This window comes from Sebastes fasciatus, chromosome 18 (genome assembly GCF_043250625.1).
Source record: "Sebastes fasciatus isolate fSebFas1 chromosome 18, fSebFas1.pri, whole genome shotgun sequence".
Taxonomy (NCBI): Eukaryota; Metazoa; Chordata; class Actinopteri; order Perciformes; family Sebastidae; genus Sebastes; species Sebastes fasciatus.
In genome coordinates this window covers 28257210-28276637 of record NC_133812.1, presented here as the reverse complement: position 1 = coordinate 28276637, position 19428 = coordinate 28257210, and the positions used below count along the sequence as shown (strand labels likewise).

The window sequence follows — 19428 nt, the reverse complement described above, 5'->3', positions numbered from 1 at the left end:
CAAAGATGTCATTTGTCAGTGGCATTGCATTTTATATTACACAAAGTGTTCTAAAACCTGAACTTTATGTTATTCAGGGTTGGTATTAGTAACAGAGGATATCATTTCTTCAATCATAAATGCTAAGGAAGGTTTCTATAAAGAATTATGTAATTTGGTACTAATTATAGGGAAAATGGAGACAGTGTATCTTAATTAGGCCCAATTAATTGCTCACATAATGAACAGTCTTTTAGTAACAGGTCAGCTGAAAATGAAAAGTAAGCATACATTTCCAATAATAAATTAATATTTACTTGGGTTTAAATACACTGTATAAGTTTTTCCAGTGCATTTATTTAAAACCAAATTGCATTGTCCTTTCCAGGAGATTATTAAGAAATTACAGGACTTATAAAAGAACACTAACTACTGAACATTTAGTAATATTTTTTATTCTAACCATAGACTGTATATAGAGAAGTTGACGTAGTTGACGTGACGTAATGATTGGTTTGTGGACTACGGTTACGAAACGCTGAATAAGACATTTTTAGGCTACCAAAATTCAACTTTCATGAAGTGAAAACACACTGTGAAAAGATTTAAGTTTGAAGACGAAAACACAGACAACGCCGTGGTAGCGACCTGTCAATCACAAGGTAGCCCCGCCCTAAAGCATCCCCTGCTTTATGGTCTATCTGACTCTAAATGGGACCATCATTTACTAAATGAACATCATGCTGTATTGAAGAAGACTTGAAACTAGCGATTGAGACCATAAACTCATGTTTACAATGTTTACTGAGGTAATAAATCAAGTGAGAAGTAGGTTCACGTCTCATAGACTTCTATACAATCAGACTTCTTTTAGCAACCAGAGGAGTCGCCCCCTGCTGGCTGTTAGGAAGAATGCAAGTTTAAAGCTCTTCAGCATTGGCTTCACTTTTCAGATCCAGTGATTGTCCACTGATTCTCACGCTGAATTAAATCATATCTAAATATTCTCTTTTCCTGAGTCTAGTTTCAGTAGCAATTACACAACCTCTTACCTCATTCACTACTTCTACCGTAGAGGTTGCAGTCAGTGCTGGTAGGACGACTGCATCTGTCAAAAATAAAGAAGCACAATGCATTTGATACTTGCATGAGTTGGATTAAATACAATAAATGATTCACCTTCATATTTGCCCACCAGCTTGCTGTGTTGGACAGTTGGTGTTTATAAAATCAAGGCATTTCAGATAGTTCTAATATGCTGCAAACCCATTTCATTTATTGTATTTTCACATTCAGTAAAAAAGAAAACATAAAAAGTGACAATAACATAATTTGTTAAGATATATATAGCACGGCACCTGGTTCGAAGTTAAGTGAGTCCAGATCGATTGGCAGCGAAGCCTCCTCGCGTAAAGCCTTGGTCACCATTTCCCTGAGGCCGGGGTTGACTGACGACTCCGTGGGAGCGGTCGACGTCTCTGAATTCCCAGAGTTGATTTTAGGTGAATTAATCTCAAAGACGAGAGAGTAGTGAACTGAGATTCCTCCGGGCCTGAAATGGGAGATATTATCTGTGTGATTTAGAGCTCCGATTCTTCACACTATCTGTTTTGATCAACTATCAACCGCTCTGCACGATGCAGGCGATTTTTGTCAGTGTCACAAGTCTTGCAAATGTTAATAATAACTTGTGTGACTCTCAGCATGAGCTGCAGAGAGAGGACACCAGTTTAACACACAGCAGGTGACAAACAAAGGTAATCAAAAGTCGTGTGGCGCTGCAGTAAAGACAGACACTTTCAGAAGGTCAGGCGTGAATATCTGTATCAGACTGCATCAACGCTTCATCAATATTCTGCTCAGCGATCGTCATCAAGAGAGACTGAGCTGATTAGAATGCCGATGATGTGGATTTTCTCTGCTTTTGTGAGAACTGATGACAGCCAAACAAAAGCACTTCTTCATTAGGTTGCAGTCTGCATCTAAAAAAACACATCCACTGCCTCAGACAGACTCTTTGTCTGAAGTGGACCTGATTGTGTCCCGTATCTGTAAACACACAGCTTGCGTCCGCTCTGTAGGTGGCTGCTATCCTGAATTTCACTGATGCATTTTCTTCATGGTATACGCTTCCTGATGTTTTGGATGCTCGCCACTGTGTGTTTGTTGCTTCACCTGTTGCCAAATCATAGCATCTATTCCAAGTCTTTGTTCTTATTTTTGCTGTGATGAAGGCAGGCGGTGGAGGCATGTGGGTGCAGCCCACACATTAAAGGCTTTTTAACTTCTCAAGCAGAGAAATGTGCCTTGAACTATTCTTCTGGGGAGATCAGCCTTCCCGTATACAAGCAAAAACAGCTTTATTCTTTCCCTTTTGTCTTTGTGTGTGTGTACACCTCCCTTTCAAAAGATCTCTTTTCATTTATCTGACATACAGAGCTGCACTCTTTGGCTTGTTTATCCTTCCTCTTTGTTTGGTTTCCAAAACCTCCTTTTACCGGATGACGTCAACAACTTGTGCGCTCCAGTAATCAATGCTTTTCATATTAACAATGACTCAAATAGCTTCTTGTAGTGCGGACAAACTCAGTGCTGTTCTAAGGAGCTGTTGTAGCGACGAGCTGGTGAACAGAGTGGAGCAGGAGTTGGTGGAGACCAAAAACAGAGCTAAAAGGAGACTGAATATTGGACTTAAAAGGGATAGTTTGGATATTTCTCAGTGGGGTTGTATGAGTTACTTCTCCCTAGTCAGTGTATTACCTACAGTAGATGGAGTTTATAGAAACAGACAGGAGTACCAAAGCAATGTCCTGCTGTGGACGGAGGCAGCAGCAAAACGCATTTTAGACACCTAAAAAACTCAATACAAGTTCACTATAGTACACTATATTTAGAATATTTTCGCTGGTTTACCTTGCAGTGGGACGGCTATAAAGTCTATGTTTCCGACGGGGAACTGAAGCCTTTATCTATGCTCTCACCAAAGCCACCAGACTTCTTTGAACATTTTGTAATTTTGTGTTATTGTGTGACTTTGGTGAGTTCGGATTCACCAAATTCACACAATAGCACAAATTTTAGCACAGTTTTAGTCTGGACCGCAGAGGGCCAGCCCTACAAATGCAAAAGAGCAATGAAGTTACACGATTAGTTGGCTGAGTGTTGGAGTTTCCTCATTGGCGGTTGCTCTTTCAAAATCAAAAGGCAGGAACAGTCCTTTATGCAAATGAGCCCGTCCAGCATGACGCATCCGGCTCACGAATATTGGACCAAGTTGTGAAACTAGACGATCTAGTTCTAAAATGAAACCAGGTGCAGTGGCATCGCCTATTTCTCTCTTAAAATGTTATCAGAAGTAGATTTTGGTTGATTGTTTAGACGGAATAACAGAAAGTTTACAAGCAGGGCGCCATGTTGGTTCCTGTTTGAAACGGCGATCAGAAAACCAGGGACCAATCAGGTGCATTCAATGATAGGATACGGCACCGCTTGAACGACGGCTTGAGTGGAGCAGCGCGTCCTGGTGGACATGTACCGCTTGATTTAACATTATAGACATGATCACTGACTATTAGTGGAACAATTTATCCATAAACTCACAGACTGACTGTACGCGGTCCAGACAGATACTCTGTCTTGTTCTCAAAGGAGTCTGGTGGCTTTGAAGTTTAATACCCGGTTTTGGCTAAATGTGCAAATATTCTCTGAGTCTAAATATGTTAACAGAAACATACTCTTCATTTATTTCTTCTTTTTAATTGCAACAAATAAAGTAAATAGTTTACACTCAATGTGTTTTGTGTGTGTTGTGAGTGCCGGAGTCTGGCAGACAAAAGCAGGAGGAGCTGGGAATCCTTCATAAGATTAGAGGACGAGCTCCCGCTGAGGCCTCGCCGCCGTGTTATTGGCCGTGACAGCGCTAGACACCACGGGGGAAGGCAAATTAACGGGGGGAGCAGCTTGACAATTACTGTATCCACAAGTCTTCCTGTTTCACTGCTCACCTGCCTGCTCTGATAATGAGAGGAAAGGACGAGTGCTATCGGAGAAAACTTAAACGCCGCGTGTTAACCTTTAACGAGAAAGAGAGAGGTTCAGCGGGCAAACATCCTCTCAGCTGTTATTTGGTCTTCGCAGGTCACGGTGACATTTTTCTACTTTGTGTTGAACTATCTGGACAGTTTGGGATAAAATAATCACTCTGCTTCCGACTGGGATCCAAATAGAAGGAAGGAAACACACAAGGGGAGGTGGATACTAGAGGGGATGTGTCATTTACCCGTCAGTGTCCTGCATCTCGCTGGCGTTGGGGAGAAGAAAAGAAGGTTTAAGAGCTGGAAATAAAAACCCAAACAGGAAGAGAAACACCGACAGGGTGAGGAAGAGACAGAAATCACACCAGTCGATGTGTCACTTCAGATTCAACACAAAACACTCAACATGTGTTTGACTAAAGCAGTTGTTCCCAACCTGGGGAAGCCACTAAGTAGGCCACATTCTATTTAAAGCTGGTATTTGTGCACAGTATAAGTACATTAATATTATTAGTATTACACATCTGCAGAATTAGACTCAGTGGTGTCTGCATAGGATTGTTTCAGACTTGTGTGATCCAAACATTTCTAATAACTGCAGAGCGTTGTTTAGTCCAAAAGTCAACATTTGTTGAAAAAAAAAAAATGTTTTCATCTAACTAAATATTCAGATTCACTCTGCATTTGTTGCCGTCTGATGATCCATAAAAAAAAACAATCAATCAATTTTATTTGCTATCCATATCACTCCTAACTCCAGAAAAGATTAATAAGCAAAAGTTAAATAAGTATTAGTTATATATTTCTTCACTACACTTTATACCTTGGAAGTTTTTGGTATCAGTTTTTGACAGTTTTTTACTCAGTTAAAAGCCCTGAAACTATTATTTTTGAATCCTTTAGGGAACATTTAGGTATGTTGTTTTCTAATTTGTTAAAAATAAAATTGCTAAATTCCGAATTTCTCAAAAATTTCTTCGTCAATGCCATCACAACTGGATACAGATGTAAAGTCTCATTAGTGTAAAATGTAGTGACTTGGTTTACTAAACAATTAAAACATGTATATTGTTTTTGTTCCACCGTTACAGAATATTAACAGGAACCCTGAAACTATTCTGTTACCATTCAAAGTAAAAACATATATTTCTATTTTCTGTTCTGCTTCATCACTGGTGGTTATTGTTAAGAATCAATTTCTCGTTATTAAACATTTTAATTCTCCACATTTTCTTCATCATGATTAGTGATAATAATGTTGTGAATAATAAACATCCGTTCTATTTCTGCTGATCAGAAGAGCAAGAGAACATCTGTTTTCTTTCTTCTGTCTGGTTAGTCGAGGCTGCAAACGTTCGCCTGCAGCATCGTCTGACATAATCCCGATGACAACCGGCCTCTCATCCATTCAAACGGCAAACGATCCGCTCATTTAAAATCTAATGAAGTTATCGAGGCTCAGTGGAACGCCTCGCCGCCGCCGCTGTGAAGATTTGATTACGCTTTAAACCACGCCTCGCCGTTCTCATCCTGCTCGCTCAAACCCCTCTAATACTCAAGATGTTGATTTCATGCTCCGGACTCACCTGATTCCCAGCACATGGATGGCTTTAAACCCAGAGAGTTTGTCAAATGCGTGCTGCATCTGTGAAAAGAAAAAGTACTTTTTAGTTATTTAACTATCACGCCGCCTGTCACCGCCGCCGCCCTCCCTCTGCAGAGGCCCATGTAATTAACTGTGAGCCGTCAAACAGGAGCTTGTTAATGACCTGGCAGGACGCCAACGTGTCGGTATGAATGGGAAAACCCTCGTTGTTATCTATCTTTGGGCGTGTTAAGCACCTGGACGCTCTTATGACATAATCGTCTTTACGGGCTGCGTCAGGTAACATCCTGCTGCGCATCACGTGCAACTCTGAGCGCACCCGATGCTTTTTTTAAAGAGTCTTTCGATGACAAAATAACATGGAATAACATCGTTTCTCAACGTCACTCTTCTGTTTGAGGATAAAAAGGAAAACATGGAGCAGAAAAGAGGGGATTGTGGGTAATCTTCTCCCTTTCCCTGGCCCTGACCTCATGACCCTCTGGTGTAAGCTTCTTTACTATCAGGACAGAGAGAGACTCAGATCTGGACTGGATCAGTCAACGCTGCTAACACGTGGCAGCTCCCGCAGGTGAGTGGGTTCCCAATAGAACGTGTGTTTTTTGACAAATCGCAGCGTTAAACTTGTCTATATATGGTGGAAATTTATCTGAAAATTAAACAAACAATATCCTAAATCTGAAAACTTTATTTACAAAACATTAAAACTAAAAAAATTAAATAAGGGCTGTCAAAGTTAACGCGATAATAATAATATGTTAACACAAATTCCTTTTAACGCCACTGATTTCTTTAACACATTAACGCAGCTTACAATTTTTAGGCTCAGTTTTAAAGCTAGAGAGAAGATACTGGTATCATATGAAACTAGAAAACCTGATGAATCCATCGGTACAAACCATGTCATACTAGCTTGTAGGGAAGGGGGTTAAATAACGCTCCAAACTTACGCCTAATTTTGGCGAGAAAAAACTGTCATGTCCATTTTCAAAGGGGTCCCTTGACCTCTGACCTCCAGATATGTGAATGTAAATGGGTTCTATGGGTACCCACGAGTCTCCCCTTCACAGACATGCCCACTTGTCATTGTTTTGTGTTGCTAATTGATTTACAATAATAAATATATACATACATTTGCATAAAGCAGCATATTTGTCCACTCCCATGTTGATAAGAGGATTAAATACTTGACAAATCGCACTTTAAGGTACATTTTTGAACAAATAAAAAATGTACAATTAAAGCAGCAGTGGATAGAAATGGAGCTAAATCGATTAGTTGTTTGGTTTCGCAAACACGTAGGAGATCAGGGATGTTTCCCACAGGAATGAATGAACTTCCGGTTGACTCGGTTTGTGGAAACGAGGCGTTAACGAGGCGTTAACGAGAGACGTCCAGATCACAGAATCAAAAGTAAAAATAGAAAAGCGGTCCCACCTGGTCCTGCAGGTGGTGAGCCAGGTCGACGTACTGAGGGGAGTCTGGGTCGTCCAGCAGCTCTCTGTAACCCGGATCCACCAGGTCGATGCTGAACTCCACGATCTGCTCCACCGGACTCTCTGGGACCACGTTGGGAAGCTCCGAGTCCTTCAGCAAAACAAACACGAGTCAGTATCGAAGAAACACGGGAAGGAACGAGGTGACAGTTTCATCTAAGAACAGAGCAACGTGATGATTCATCAGGAGTGTTTGTGTCCACCTGTAAGTCCAATATTCTCTCTCTTTTAGCTCTGTTTTTGGTCTCCCCCACCCCCTGAGGGAAATATCTGTCTCTTTAACTGATAAAAGCTCCACTATGTTCACCAGCTGGTCTCTAAATGAGCAGGTAGCGACGCTACTAGAGCGGTGAGAGTGAACCAGAGCAGATAAACAATGAGCTGAAACTCACTATAAAGCTACGAAACACTTTCTGATCAGACAAAAAGGAAAGCTCAGTAGATTCATTCAGCTGGGGGAAACTATCAGCAGTCATATCAAGTATAAGTGATTAGAGGTTAGAGGGCTAAAATGTCTTTAAAGTCCGTTGGCTTATTCAAATAAAACTTGACCCCGTGTATAATTTCAGGAGAAGTACTCGTACTTCAGTGTGACATTTGCAGCCCTCAGAGGAGCGACTGTGTCCTGTCAAAACCCTCCTCCAGCTCCAGCCTCCTTTCACTTGTTGCTGTAGATAAGAGCGACGACTAAACACCCAAAATATAAATGTAAGTGCTGGCTGGTACCTCCTCGACCTCCTCGACCTCCTCGGCTGTCTGGGTCTGCTCCGGGCCGGGGCTTGGAGAGGCACTCACGGGGCTGAGGAGGGCGGTGGTGGCGGTGGTGGTGGTGGTAATCACCGGGGCCGCAGACGGGGCCGCAGACGGGGCCGCAGATGGGGCCGCAGACGGGGCCGCAGACGGAGCCGCAGAAGGGGCCATAGACGGGGCCAGAGCCGCAGACGGGGCCGCAGACGGGGTCGTAGACGGAGCCGCAGACGGGGCAGCAGACGGGGCCGCAGACGGAGCCGCAGAAGGGGCCGTAGACGGGGCCAGAGCCGTAGACGGAGCCGCAGACGGGGCAGCAGACGGAGCCGCAGACGGGGCAGCAGACGGGGCCGAAGATGGGGCAGCTGACGGAGCCGCAGACGGGGCGACGGTCACAATCTCTGCACCAGAAGTAACATCAGTGTGACTTTTAATCACAGAGTATAATTTAAGGGATAATTTAAATGAAGCTGTCTGCAGAGAATACTCAACATCCGTTTAGTTCATAGTGACAAACATAATATAAGAACTAATCTTAACTTACATGCTGTAATACCGTTACAGGCGTCTACATTCTGAGTATATCACAGTCACATAGCAGCAAACACAAAAATCAATATACATCTCACAGTTCATGGTACACAGACAGAGAGATCGTTACAGCACATACTACCAACGGCAGCATATAATGAGAAATCAATAACAACACTGTAAATGACAGAACAACTCTGTTAGTGTGGCATCAGATCATTAAAGAGCTCCTACCTGTTTTCTCAGGGATCTTCGGTGCAGGAGTCACCACCACTCTGCAGGAGGAGGAAACACAAGTGTTAGAATATCAGTACCTTAAGGAACACATTCATGTTATTCTGGATGTGTATGGAAAAATATCATGAAAAGAAATACTAGAAAAATATTAGGGATGCACCGATACTGATACCAGTATGTGTATGTATGTACTTGTACTCGCAAAACGGCTCCAATACCACTTTACGTCTGCGTGACGTTAAACTCTCGTCACCGTCTTTCGGGTCAGATCGCACACGCTCACGAAACGGCCCTCACTTTCATCTCGCCACGGGGTTTTTGCTTGTACCTTCTGACTCACGCGTGCGTTAGACTCCTTGGTCCGTGTTACTGGACGGGTCGGGTGGGTTGCCGACATCGCCGCAGACCCCTGGTGCCTTTTACGTGGGCCGAGCCCCGATCTGGGACACTACGACGCGGTTGGGTCCGCCTGAGGACAGAGAGGGCGCAGCGAGCACTTTGTCCACGGCCCCGGGAAGCCCCTTAACCCCGAGCCTTTCCAAGCCGACCTAGAGCCGGTGGCGGCGCACCGCCTCGTGTGCGGGACTCCCCAGCCTGCCGTGTGTCGCTCACACCCTCCAGCTGGCTGTTAACGAGGGTTTTTTGATACAGAGAAGTACTCGTATCGGTACTCGGTATCGGCGAGTACCCAAATGGAAGTACTTGTACTCGGTCTGATAAAAAGTGGTATCGGTGCATCCCTAAAAAATATGTCAAAGAATATCAAGAAAATAGTGTAGGGTAAATGGTATCTTCAGCTGGCTTATAGCTGAAACACAGAATAAACTACCTCCCAGTATCTACGAGTGCCGGCGATTTGTTTCTTCTAAAATGACTGTTTTTGTCAAAGGAGTCTGGTGGCTTTGAAGAGAGAGCATAGATATAACGGCTTCAATTCCCCGTCAGAAAGGGCCGTCTGCTGGACAGTGTACTGTCAAGCTGCTGCCTCCGTCCACAGCAGCACATGGCTTTGCTCCCGTGCTGGTACTCCTTTCAAACTCCATCTAGTGTAGTTAATACACCGACTATGGAGAAGTAACTCAAACAACCCCACTGAGAAACACCTGAACCATCCCTTCAACTGATTGATTGCTTTTGTTGGAAGGAAAGAAGATCGTCACTTCCTCTAGTCCAGTTTAAATCTCTGTATGTTCAGAAATGTCCTCGACGGTTCATGTTCTCATTATCTGTCTGCATGAAGTCAGAGGACATGATGATTATCTGCTGCTCCTACCGTGATGGAGGCCTCCGGTCTCTCATCCGGCTCATCTTCTGTAAACACAACACACAACGGTTATTATCTACTGTACGTGTCAGACACAAACATTTTAACACTCAGCCAGTAATTGTCCACATGATTATCTTGTTTGTGATAATGATGTTGTGTGTGTCAGTGATGTTTTTAGATTGGTGACTGATTGAACAGCTGATTAATTGATTCGTTCACTTAGGATTTTTTTTTTTTGTTTCTTCACACTCTGGACTTTAAATGCAATTATGTGCAAATTGCTTGTTGTGGTTTAAAAATACATTTTGCTGCAGCCGTCTCTGAAGTCTTGAGGGAGTTTTGACAACAACCCCTTCAGGCCATAAAACCCATTAAATCTCCACAGTATATCAATTTAAAAATGAGAATGAATGTTAATGAGAAAAGAAAACTTTTCTCTCCGGGTTTTTTTTAAAAGCGTCAGTTCACCCAAATTACACTATTTATTATTTTTCTCTGACAACAACAATGTTCAGTACATTCATATTTAATATTAAAAACATGTAGACAGATGTGACGTGCACGCAGTGGCCACTTTATTAGGTACACCTGTCTATTACAGGTAACAGAAGAGTTCTTGCTGCGATGGATTCAACGAGCTGCTGAAAACATTCCTCAGATTCTTCTCCTTGTTGACATGAACAGCGTCCGGCGCACTGACCTCATCGTCATGTTGAGATGACGTGAGCTTTGTGACACGGAGCTTTGAGGCCATTAGAGGACTGAGGCCATAAAGGGGATCAGCAACAATACTCAGGTCTGCTGTGGCATTTAGATGATGCTCAGGTGGCATTAAGGGACATAACACGTCTTCTTAACATACAGCCACCAAGCCAACTCTGGAGCGAAAACGCTCATGTGATTGGCTGAAAAGAACGGAGACATCTGATTGGCTACAGATAATTCCCCGTTAAATTTTTTTTTATTTTTTGGATCGGGCGACGTCATGGGAGTCTCAAAAACCCCAACAAATGCAGTGCAATGCAACAGTTTGTATATAAATTTAACAACATCCAAATGTATACTTTTAAATACATCTATTTGTGGATTACATTTATTTAAAGCTCCCTCTCTGGTACCTGATTGTTTGCACACCGGCAATATGTTATACTGTATATAATATATTATTTAAATGATGTTTTTGTTTATATCTTACTTGCATCTTGCAAAGATTTGTTTATATCTGTATATTGGTAGATTTTCAATTATTTTATTCTCATTATTCTTACGTTTTGATTATTCTATTGTTATTTTTTTTACTGCTTATTTGCACCAACGAACCAAAACAAATTCCTAGTTTATACCTGATGCACCTGGCAATAAATAAAGATTCTGATTCTGAACAAGACATTTTTGTGTGCATTTAAAGATATCTTTTTGGAGAGAGTCTTTTATATATAAATCACAAAATACATTTGAGAATCCTTCTGTGTGCATTCGTTAATATTGAATTGTTGACAGTGAATGTTTTGCAGATATATCAATATTAGTTCTATGTGTATCTGCAGGATGCATCTCTGGTGAAATGTGTGCAGACACACAGTGTTGTTGTTGGATAGTTGTTGATGTGGCAGCAGACAGACTGCTGGGCTTTTCTTACCCGGTGAATCATGCTCGTGTGCTCCTCGGATCTGCTGAAGTTTTTGGCGAGGTCGGAGATGCAGAGCGACTCGTGTTGACACGTGTGAACCCATTTCTGGTACTCCGTCGTCCCGGGGATCCTGTCGAAGAAGATCCTGAACGCCTCCCACACAGCCTCCTGACAAACTGACCAAACACACACACAAACACAACGCAGCCTCTTAGACGTTCAGCTCCTCTACACACCAACAATCTGCTCTGCAAAACTAAAGACACGATCACTGTGCTGTGATTCAGCACTTTATACCCAGCTGAGATCCAACTGTTGCTGTGCCAGCAGGATGTCTTTAAATTGTTAACAGATTTTTGTTCGGTGGCTGGAAGCAAGTGAAAGTTTATCAAAAGGTGTCCCAAAAGTAATTTGTGCATGCAGCAAAATCCAGGTAGCTAATTTCAAAAGCATGTTTTGAAAGACGTCTTTAATAAAACACAACAGCAGCATTATAATATCACAAAATACTACGACCTCACCTCCCAGCTTTATATGCAAATTAACACGTTATCATTTCTATCTGTAAAGACCAAATGCATTGTTGTTTTAAATGCATTTCTTGACTAGTCAGAGTAGAAATCAAATCAATCCAGGCTGGGTCGATTCCTTCACGTGTTCCAGGCAAAACCAAAAGATGTCCGACGCACTCGAAAATCATCTCTAAATAAGAATAGACATTAAATGTGTGTTAAATGCCCTGATGAAGACCGACAGTGGTCGAAGCATGTCGGCTTTTCTTTATGATTTAGCCGCTATAATGAAGGCTTTTTAATATTTCTTTCCCCCGTTGTCATCTGTTCTGAGATTTTGCAATGCCTGGATTGTTTTTCTGTTATTCCAGAGCACCCGACACGTTTATCTCTCTCTCTCCTGGAAGTATGTATTTGATGTTGTTTATATAGTCATACTGAAGTCATAATCGACTAACTCACTCTCAAGCTAAGATTAAAATGTCCAAAAATACAATAAATGTTGTATAATGTCGCTGATTAATTTGCTCATATTTAAAGGCTCAAACATTTTCACATTGATTTCCAACCTTCCAGTGAGCCGGAGGCTTCCAAGCATTTTTATAAAGGTATGAAAAACCACTTCTCATCATCACCTAGTAATACATAAATGTTTTTAAATGTTTTGACAACTCTCAGTGCTTTTTGCATTCAGCTGTTCTCTGACATCGAGGTCAGCTGTCAAACCTTTGTAACTCAACAAACAACAAAACTTTATTCAATATTTTTCTCTTGATGGACTCAATTGTTGGATTTTTTCTTTGAATTTCTACAGATTTTATAACAGCGTCATTTTTTTAACACTGGCTTCTGAATGTTTGGATGTCCTTGAGCGCACCACCATTCAAAGTTTACAAGATGGTCTCTGCTTGCTGCTGAATTACTAACAATTCCCCAACTCCTACCAGACTGACAGGAATGGAAGTCAGTCAATCTAAACCTAATGTATGCTCTGGAAGATTGTAGTTTAATAAATGTATAAAGTCTGAGGTGTCAGCTCGAGGAGAGTGGACTTATAACATCAGTTAGAAAACACGACAAGCTGGAAACATCTATTTAGCATTTTAAATAAACACTGATCATGGCAGAGAGTTAGGTGATCTGTAGGGTGGGAAATAATATCTTGAAATAGATTTTCTAATGCCAAAATCAATATATTTGCTTCATCTGAGTCTATGTGGAGGTAGAAGGAAGTTACCGCTCTTATTGTTGTAGTCTGAGTAACGTGACGTCATATCCGTTCCGTATCCGTCAACCAAAACAAACCTCAGAGAGCCGAAACGAGGAAGTATAGAATGTTGGAGGGTCGTCGTGGATACGACCTGCACCCTCCCATGTTAAATCCAGCGTGGTAAACACTACACATCCAGGAAAGGATGGAAACACTTTGGGTTTCACACATTGACAGGAAAAGCAGAGCTAGACAGAGCAGAGCTAAAGCTGCATGCTAACTCTGTCACGGACAGGAAACGTTATCGTATCACGGTGACATTGCGGTGGAGCCGGCCGTCGCTCTCGTCTCCGTGGTCAAACGTGCCGACGCTTCGACTGTAGAGCACCCAGATACTGACATTTGTGTTCTCTGCATTGAAACGGCCCCGATGGAGCTGACCATGGATGGATAAAGAGAACGGAGCTGACGGGAGAGCTAGAGACCACCTTGGAGAAGTTAGAGGAAGTAGACACGTGGGACTACGTCTGGTTTTCAAAATAAGGTTTTAACAAAGGGAACTGAATATACAAAATACATCTATGGAAATAAGATTGATGGATTATATTCACCAGAAGTATAAAACATTACATGACCCTTATAAATTACAACCAGAATACCACTAATCTGTGAGGGAAATGTCTTTATTCTTTGATTTTTGGGTTGCTGGATAATAAATAATTCCTGACAATGACTGATATATTTGACTTCAGGACATCTCTGACTACATACATGCTGGAAATCAAACATTTTACTGGATTCATTTAGATATTTTACAAAGTAAAAGTCCCTAGAAGTGTATGATTCAACTTTTTCCCCATGGAGTTAAAAAAGTTAACAAAAATCTAATATCACAGTACATATCAAATCGAAGTATGGTGACAGTATTGAATCAGGAGATAGGTGTATCGTCCCAGCCCTAATGAACAGGTCTGAATGTCTGTATAACTGGATGAATGTCGGGTGAATGAAGTACCTCTGAGCTGGTAGTACGCCTGGTGGCTGGCGAGCACTTCATTGAAGGTCTCTTGGGGGCAGATCCTCACTCCGTGTAGAAACACCGACCTCTTGGGTCGACGTCGGCCCACTTCGAACCCCGAACCTTCTGTTTGTGAGGACGCCTTAAGCAGCTCCACCAAACGTAATCCGCCGCCGCCGCTACCGGCCTCCGGTATCAGCGTCGAGTCTGTCAGCCTGACGCTGCCCGCTGGACGGGAAAACAAGACAGGACATGATTCAGGGTCACTGCAGACCAGATCCCGGTCTGATCCAGCAACAGATGGGTTGTGTTTACTACAACAAGGACAACAATGTCACAAGATTTAGGAAACATTTGAAAACAGTTAAAAGTGGATTTAGTGTCCTTTTCTGTCGCTGGCAGCAGGAGATGACTCCGTCTACCGTAAACCCCACCCGTCTGGTACTACAAGCAGCTTAAATCAAACACACAGTATTTAGGGAATATGATTCGTCCTATGATTTGTGATGAATCATATCATACTGAAAACAGGTAAAAGAGAAGTACTAATTACAGTTTCAATACATGAAGACAGAGCAGCTGCTGCAGCCTGCTGCATGTGGTAAATACTGTATTTAATAAAGTTATTTCAATCAATAAACATCATGTTAATCAGATCTAGAATGACAGTAAGGCAGTAACCAGAAACCCTGTCACATAGTTGATAATCGATTGAGTCATTTTTCAAGCAAAACGCCAAAAACATGTACTTGTTTCAGCTTCTCCTGTGTGAGAGTTTCTGTTTTATATCACTGTAAACGGAATATTCTTGGTTTCAGACTGTTGGTAGAACAAAACGAGACTTTTAAAGACATCCCAATGGAGATTCAGTTCATTTCTGACGTTTTATAGACAAAACAACAAATCAATTAATAATGAAAATAACCAGCCGATTGATCAATAATAAATAAGACTGGGTATCGGTACTCAATACGTTTAAGGTATTTACCAATATAACCCAGTACCAAGTAGTATCGACATGTCTCTACTGGGATGGTATCACTTTAAGGGTACTGGTTAGGGATGCACCGATACCAGTATCGGGTATCGGGTCTGATACTGTGCTCATGTACTCGTACTCACAAAACGGCTCCGATACCAGGCAGCATGACGTTACCGTCTCGTCACCATCTTTCAGGTCCAATCACACGCGCTCACGCTCCACCTCCCCGACGGTGCGGGCGAGACGAAGCGGAGGTGCACCCGACCCTGCGGGGCCGGGATCCCACCTCAGGCCGCGCGCGCCAGACCGCACTCTCATTGCGCCACATGGTTTTTGCTTGCACCCTCTGACTCGCGCGTGCGTAAGATGGGTGTTTCAAGACGGGTCGGGTGGGTTGCCGACATCGCCGCAGACCCCTGGCGCCTTTTACGTGGGCCGAGCTGCGGATTGAGGACAGTTCGTCCCGGTGATACTTTGTCCACGGCCCCGGGAAGCACCGACCTAGAGCCGGTCGCGGCGCACCGCCTCGTATGCGGGACTCCCCAGCCTGCCGTGTGTCGCTCACACCCTCCAGCTGGCTGTTAACGAGGGTCTTTTGGAACAGAGAAGTACTCGTATCGGTACCCGGTATCGGAGAGTATCCAAATGTAAGTACTTGTACTCGGTCTGAAAAAGTGGTATCGGTGCATCCCTAATACTGGTATAGGTACTAGTATTGTAATTTTCAAAAGGATACCCAGCCCTACTCTTAAATCACTTGTACGTGCCACTTAAGATCAAATCTGTTTGTACAAATTGTTCTTGAATGAGGCTCAGTGTTTTGACCTGTTCACCTCCACCATGGAGCTCATGTGTTGGGTTCGTTTTGTCTGCTCGTCAGCAGGATTACAGAAAAACTACCGGCCCGATTTTCATGAAACTTGATGAAACTTGGTGGAACGGTGAAACATGGGTCAAAGAAGAACCCAATCAATTCTGGTATGGATCCAAATCACGGAGCGTATACACGCATCATTGTTCACTTGTGGGAACGGCCTTGTCCGAGGTCTCTCCGAGTGCCCTTCTGGTTTTCTAATTAACTTGGAAGGACTCATAACCAGCAGCTCATTTGAGTTTTCTCTCTGTACTTTTTTATTAATAGAAACCTATTTCTGAGCATCTACCGACCTTTTCTTTCTGCAAGAGGACCTTGTTTACTGCAGAGAGCAGCTTCTTGAAGAATAAATAAACTTTAAAATAAGTAAAGAATACTTTTTAAAAACTTTTTACAACACAGAAAACACATCAAACATGAACATTATTAAACTCTCTTTCTATTTAAATCCGTTATTAGAGCAGTACGTGTCTGTGTTTGGTGTTATTTGTGGCCATTATATATGAGGCTACCAGGGTTCGGGGGTTCGCTCTCCCTCCTTATGCCCACTCCTACTAAAAATAAAAGCACTCACTGTACTTGAAGGGTGCTTGGAATAAAAGCATCCACCAAACACTGTACTGAACGTATAAATGTTTTTGATCACACAATATAGCAGATGTATTTATGGCGGCGTTAGCCAAAGTGGGTGTCGTAATTCACCGGGCAGTCGAAGAGAAATGTTTTGGAGTGAAGGTGAACGTCTGGATGTTTTTGTTTTATTTATAATATTCAGACGAGACGATTCAGATATTGTAATACAGGAAACTAATACCCCTCCCTCTCTGTCTTTTGTCATGTTTATGGCTTTATTTTCTCCACAAATAAGTCTGGAGCGAACTGTAATTCAGATTGTCAAGCTGTCAACAAGCTGGCAATAAATCTACTAAACCGTGCTATTATCCGTTCTCCGTTTTCATTTGCATTGTTTGCACATAATCGTGGCCCGTCATAAATACGGCTTTCACTTTGGCTGCGTTCACAAGACAAAAGGATTTACTCAACTTCTTGCTGTTTTATCATGCATTTAAACGGCCTGTTTGTGTCCTCGGGCGCAGCGTCCCAACACCTTTCACCGCCAAGTACTTATGCAATCTTAATAGGCTTTGTATTGTGAGCAAGTTCAGTACGTGTACTCTTCAAATCCTCGTATCTAACGGCTCTTATCTGTTGAGAACTTCTTCCTTTTTCTGTGTAAAGAATAAAAAGCATCTTTTTCAAAGTCGTAGAGGACTTGAAGTGTCAAGGCTCAAAAGGATTGGGGGGCTTTTGAGAACAAAACGAGGCTTACCTTTAATTCCAGCAGCTTGCGAAGCGAGGACGAACAGCAGACCAAATTCCCACAGCATCGTGCAAGAAGAGTTCCCAAAAGTACGAGCGTCAAAGTGAATCCAGCAGGGCGAGGGGGAGGCGGGAAAGGGGGGGGAAGCTGGTGGCGTTCCTCTAGCTCAGGTGGAGCTCATGGTGAGTTTGCATGGAGACCGACGGCGGATCATTTAAGGCCTCCTGCTGAAACACTCCTAACGAACCGTGCAGGACGTGCATGTGATGGCAGTGGAGGTGGCGGTGGAGGTCGAGGTCGAGGTGGAGGCGGCGTTGCTCTTTTCCCGGGGGGAATTGCGGGAGCTGTTAAGTGTGGCAAGAGTGACGAGGTTAAAAAAGTAGGCACCGTTTCGGGAATAATCTGTTTATCTACTGCTCAGACATAATCCGTCTTTACCCCGCAGCCCGAGCAGCGCTGGCGTCATCCTGTTAGTGGCTTTCTGGGGGGCATCTGTCAACCACGCTGACCAGTTTGTTCAGCACACCCTCCCTCCCTCCTCCCAGTCCACCCTGACACCTGACCGCTGTTTTTTATTCTTAGAAGGATGTGACCCAACACTCCATTAGAACCAATAACAGTCACTTTATACGACAGCTCCCGTAAAGTGGACGGCTTGTTCTTACTTATCCAGTAAAGTAACATCATCATCTCAGCTCCAGTCTGACCGTCCATACTGGTCCAAGTGGAGGCTCATTGTGTGTTCACACTACAGCTCACCATTCAATTCTTGACTTTACTTATTTCTATCCTTGTTGACGTCGACTTTCCCCCCCATTATCTTAATTTTCATTGTTTAAAAACAGGCTTTAATCATATAAATATGATGCGTATGATCCTGTTATGTTTGGCAGCAGAGGCTGCCGTGACATTGCAGTCTGTCTCTGAGGAATAAATGAATACTTAAATCCTCTGTTGACCGTACTATCATGCTTTTGTTACAAATCCCATAAGTCCAGAAGCTTATTCCATCTCAGGCTTCAAGTCCCCGAGGAAGACTCAGACGAAAAGATGTTTGTTACAGAAGTAAAGAAAACCTTTTAAAGATAAATCCGTCTCTTATGGTGTCTGTGTAAAAACAATGTGTTTTGTTTCAGAGAGAGGAACTAAAGGTATGTGTAGGGAAATGTGTAAATATTTATTCATAATTTATACATATGTAGTTTTATTTATGTATTTTATACGCTTGTCACATATTTTTCTTTTCCAACTTTTCTTAAAAAATTAAATTCTTAAAAAATACTTTAAACTAGGGCTGTCAATCGATTAAAATAGTTGATTGCAATTAATCGCAAATTAATGTACATTTCGGAAAATCTGTTCAACATTATGAAACTTAAACGGCAACAATTTTGATAATCCATCCTTTAAATTATTTTTATAATTGACCTTTAGTCATCTTGAAAACAAACACATTGAACAAAACAAACAATATTTGAACAATATGAGCAATTTCAAATATGAAAACAATAAAAGTGCACAGACAAGAGGAGACAGAATTTAATAATTTTCAAGCAAAAATGCTAAAAACACTCTTTGTCTTGTATAATAAGTTGAATATTTTGGAGTTTTTTTTTTACTGTTGGTCAGACAAAACAAGCAACTTGAAGAAGTTTGTATATTTTTCACTATTTCCTGACGCTGTATAAACCAGAGGTTCTCAATGTTGTTTCAACCAAGGATGCCTTACAAGATAGAGAGTATACCGGAGACCCTCTCATGTACACTCACCGGCCACTTTATTAGGTACACCTTGCTAGTACCGGGTGGTCTTCTTCTGCTTCAAGGTTGGACGTGTTGTGCGTTCAGAGATGGTATTCTGCATACCTTGGTTGTAACGAGTGGTTATTTGAGTTACTGTTGCCTTTCTATCATCTCCAACCACTCTGCCCATTCTCCTCTGACCTCTGACATCAACAAGGCATTTCCGTCCACACAACCCCCG

General features: G+C 42.3%; 1 protein-coding gene across 2 annotated transcripts in view; it reads right to left on the bottom strand.

The window, feature by feature from the left end:
* The window catches only part of LOC141755856 (uncharacterized), a 47532-nt gene extending 29529 nt beyond the window's left edge, over positions 1–18003 (bottom strand). The window contains exons 1-11 of one of the 2 annotated variants that reach the window (XM_074615135.1): positions 17454–18003; positions 14265–14495; positions 11537–11703; positions 9904–9941; positions 8628–8668; positions 7851–8263; positions 7057–7206; positions 5600–5658; positions 4259–4279; positions 1338–1531; positions 1032–1087 (exon numbers count right to left, since the gene is read on the bottom strand). In XM_074615135.1, the coding sequence (XP_074471236.1) occupies positions 1032–1087; positions 1338–1531; positions 4259–4279; positions 5600–5658; positions 7057–7206; positions 7851–8263; positions 8628–8668; positions 9904–9941; positions 11537–11703; positions 14265–14495; positions 17454–17511 (1428 nt within the window). In that variant the 5' untranslated portion in view covers positions 17512–18003. The remainder of the gene's footprint in view (positions 1–1031; positions 1088–1337; positions 1532–4258; positions 4280–5599; positions 5659–7056; positions 7207–7850; positions 8264–8627; positions 8669–9903; positions 9942–11536; positions 11704–14264; positions 14496–17453) is intronic. The other variant, XM_074615136.1, reaches the window with a different exon arrangement.
* Positions 18004–19428: the final 1425 nt, after the last annotated feature.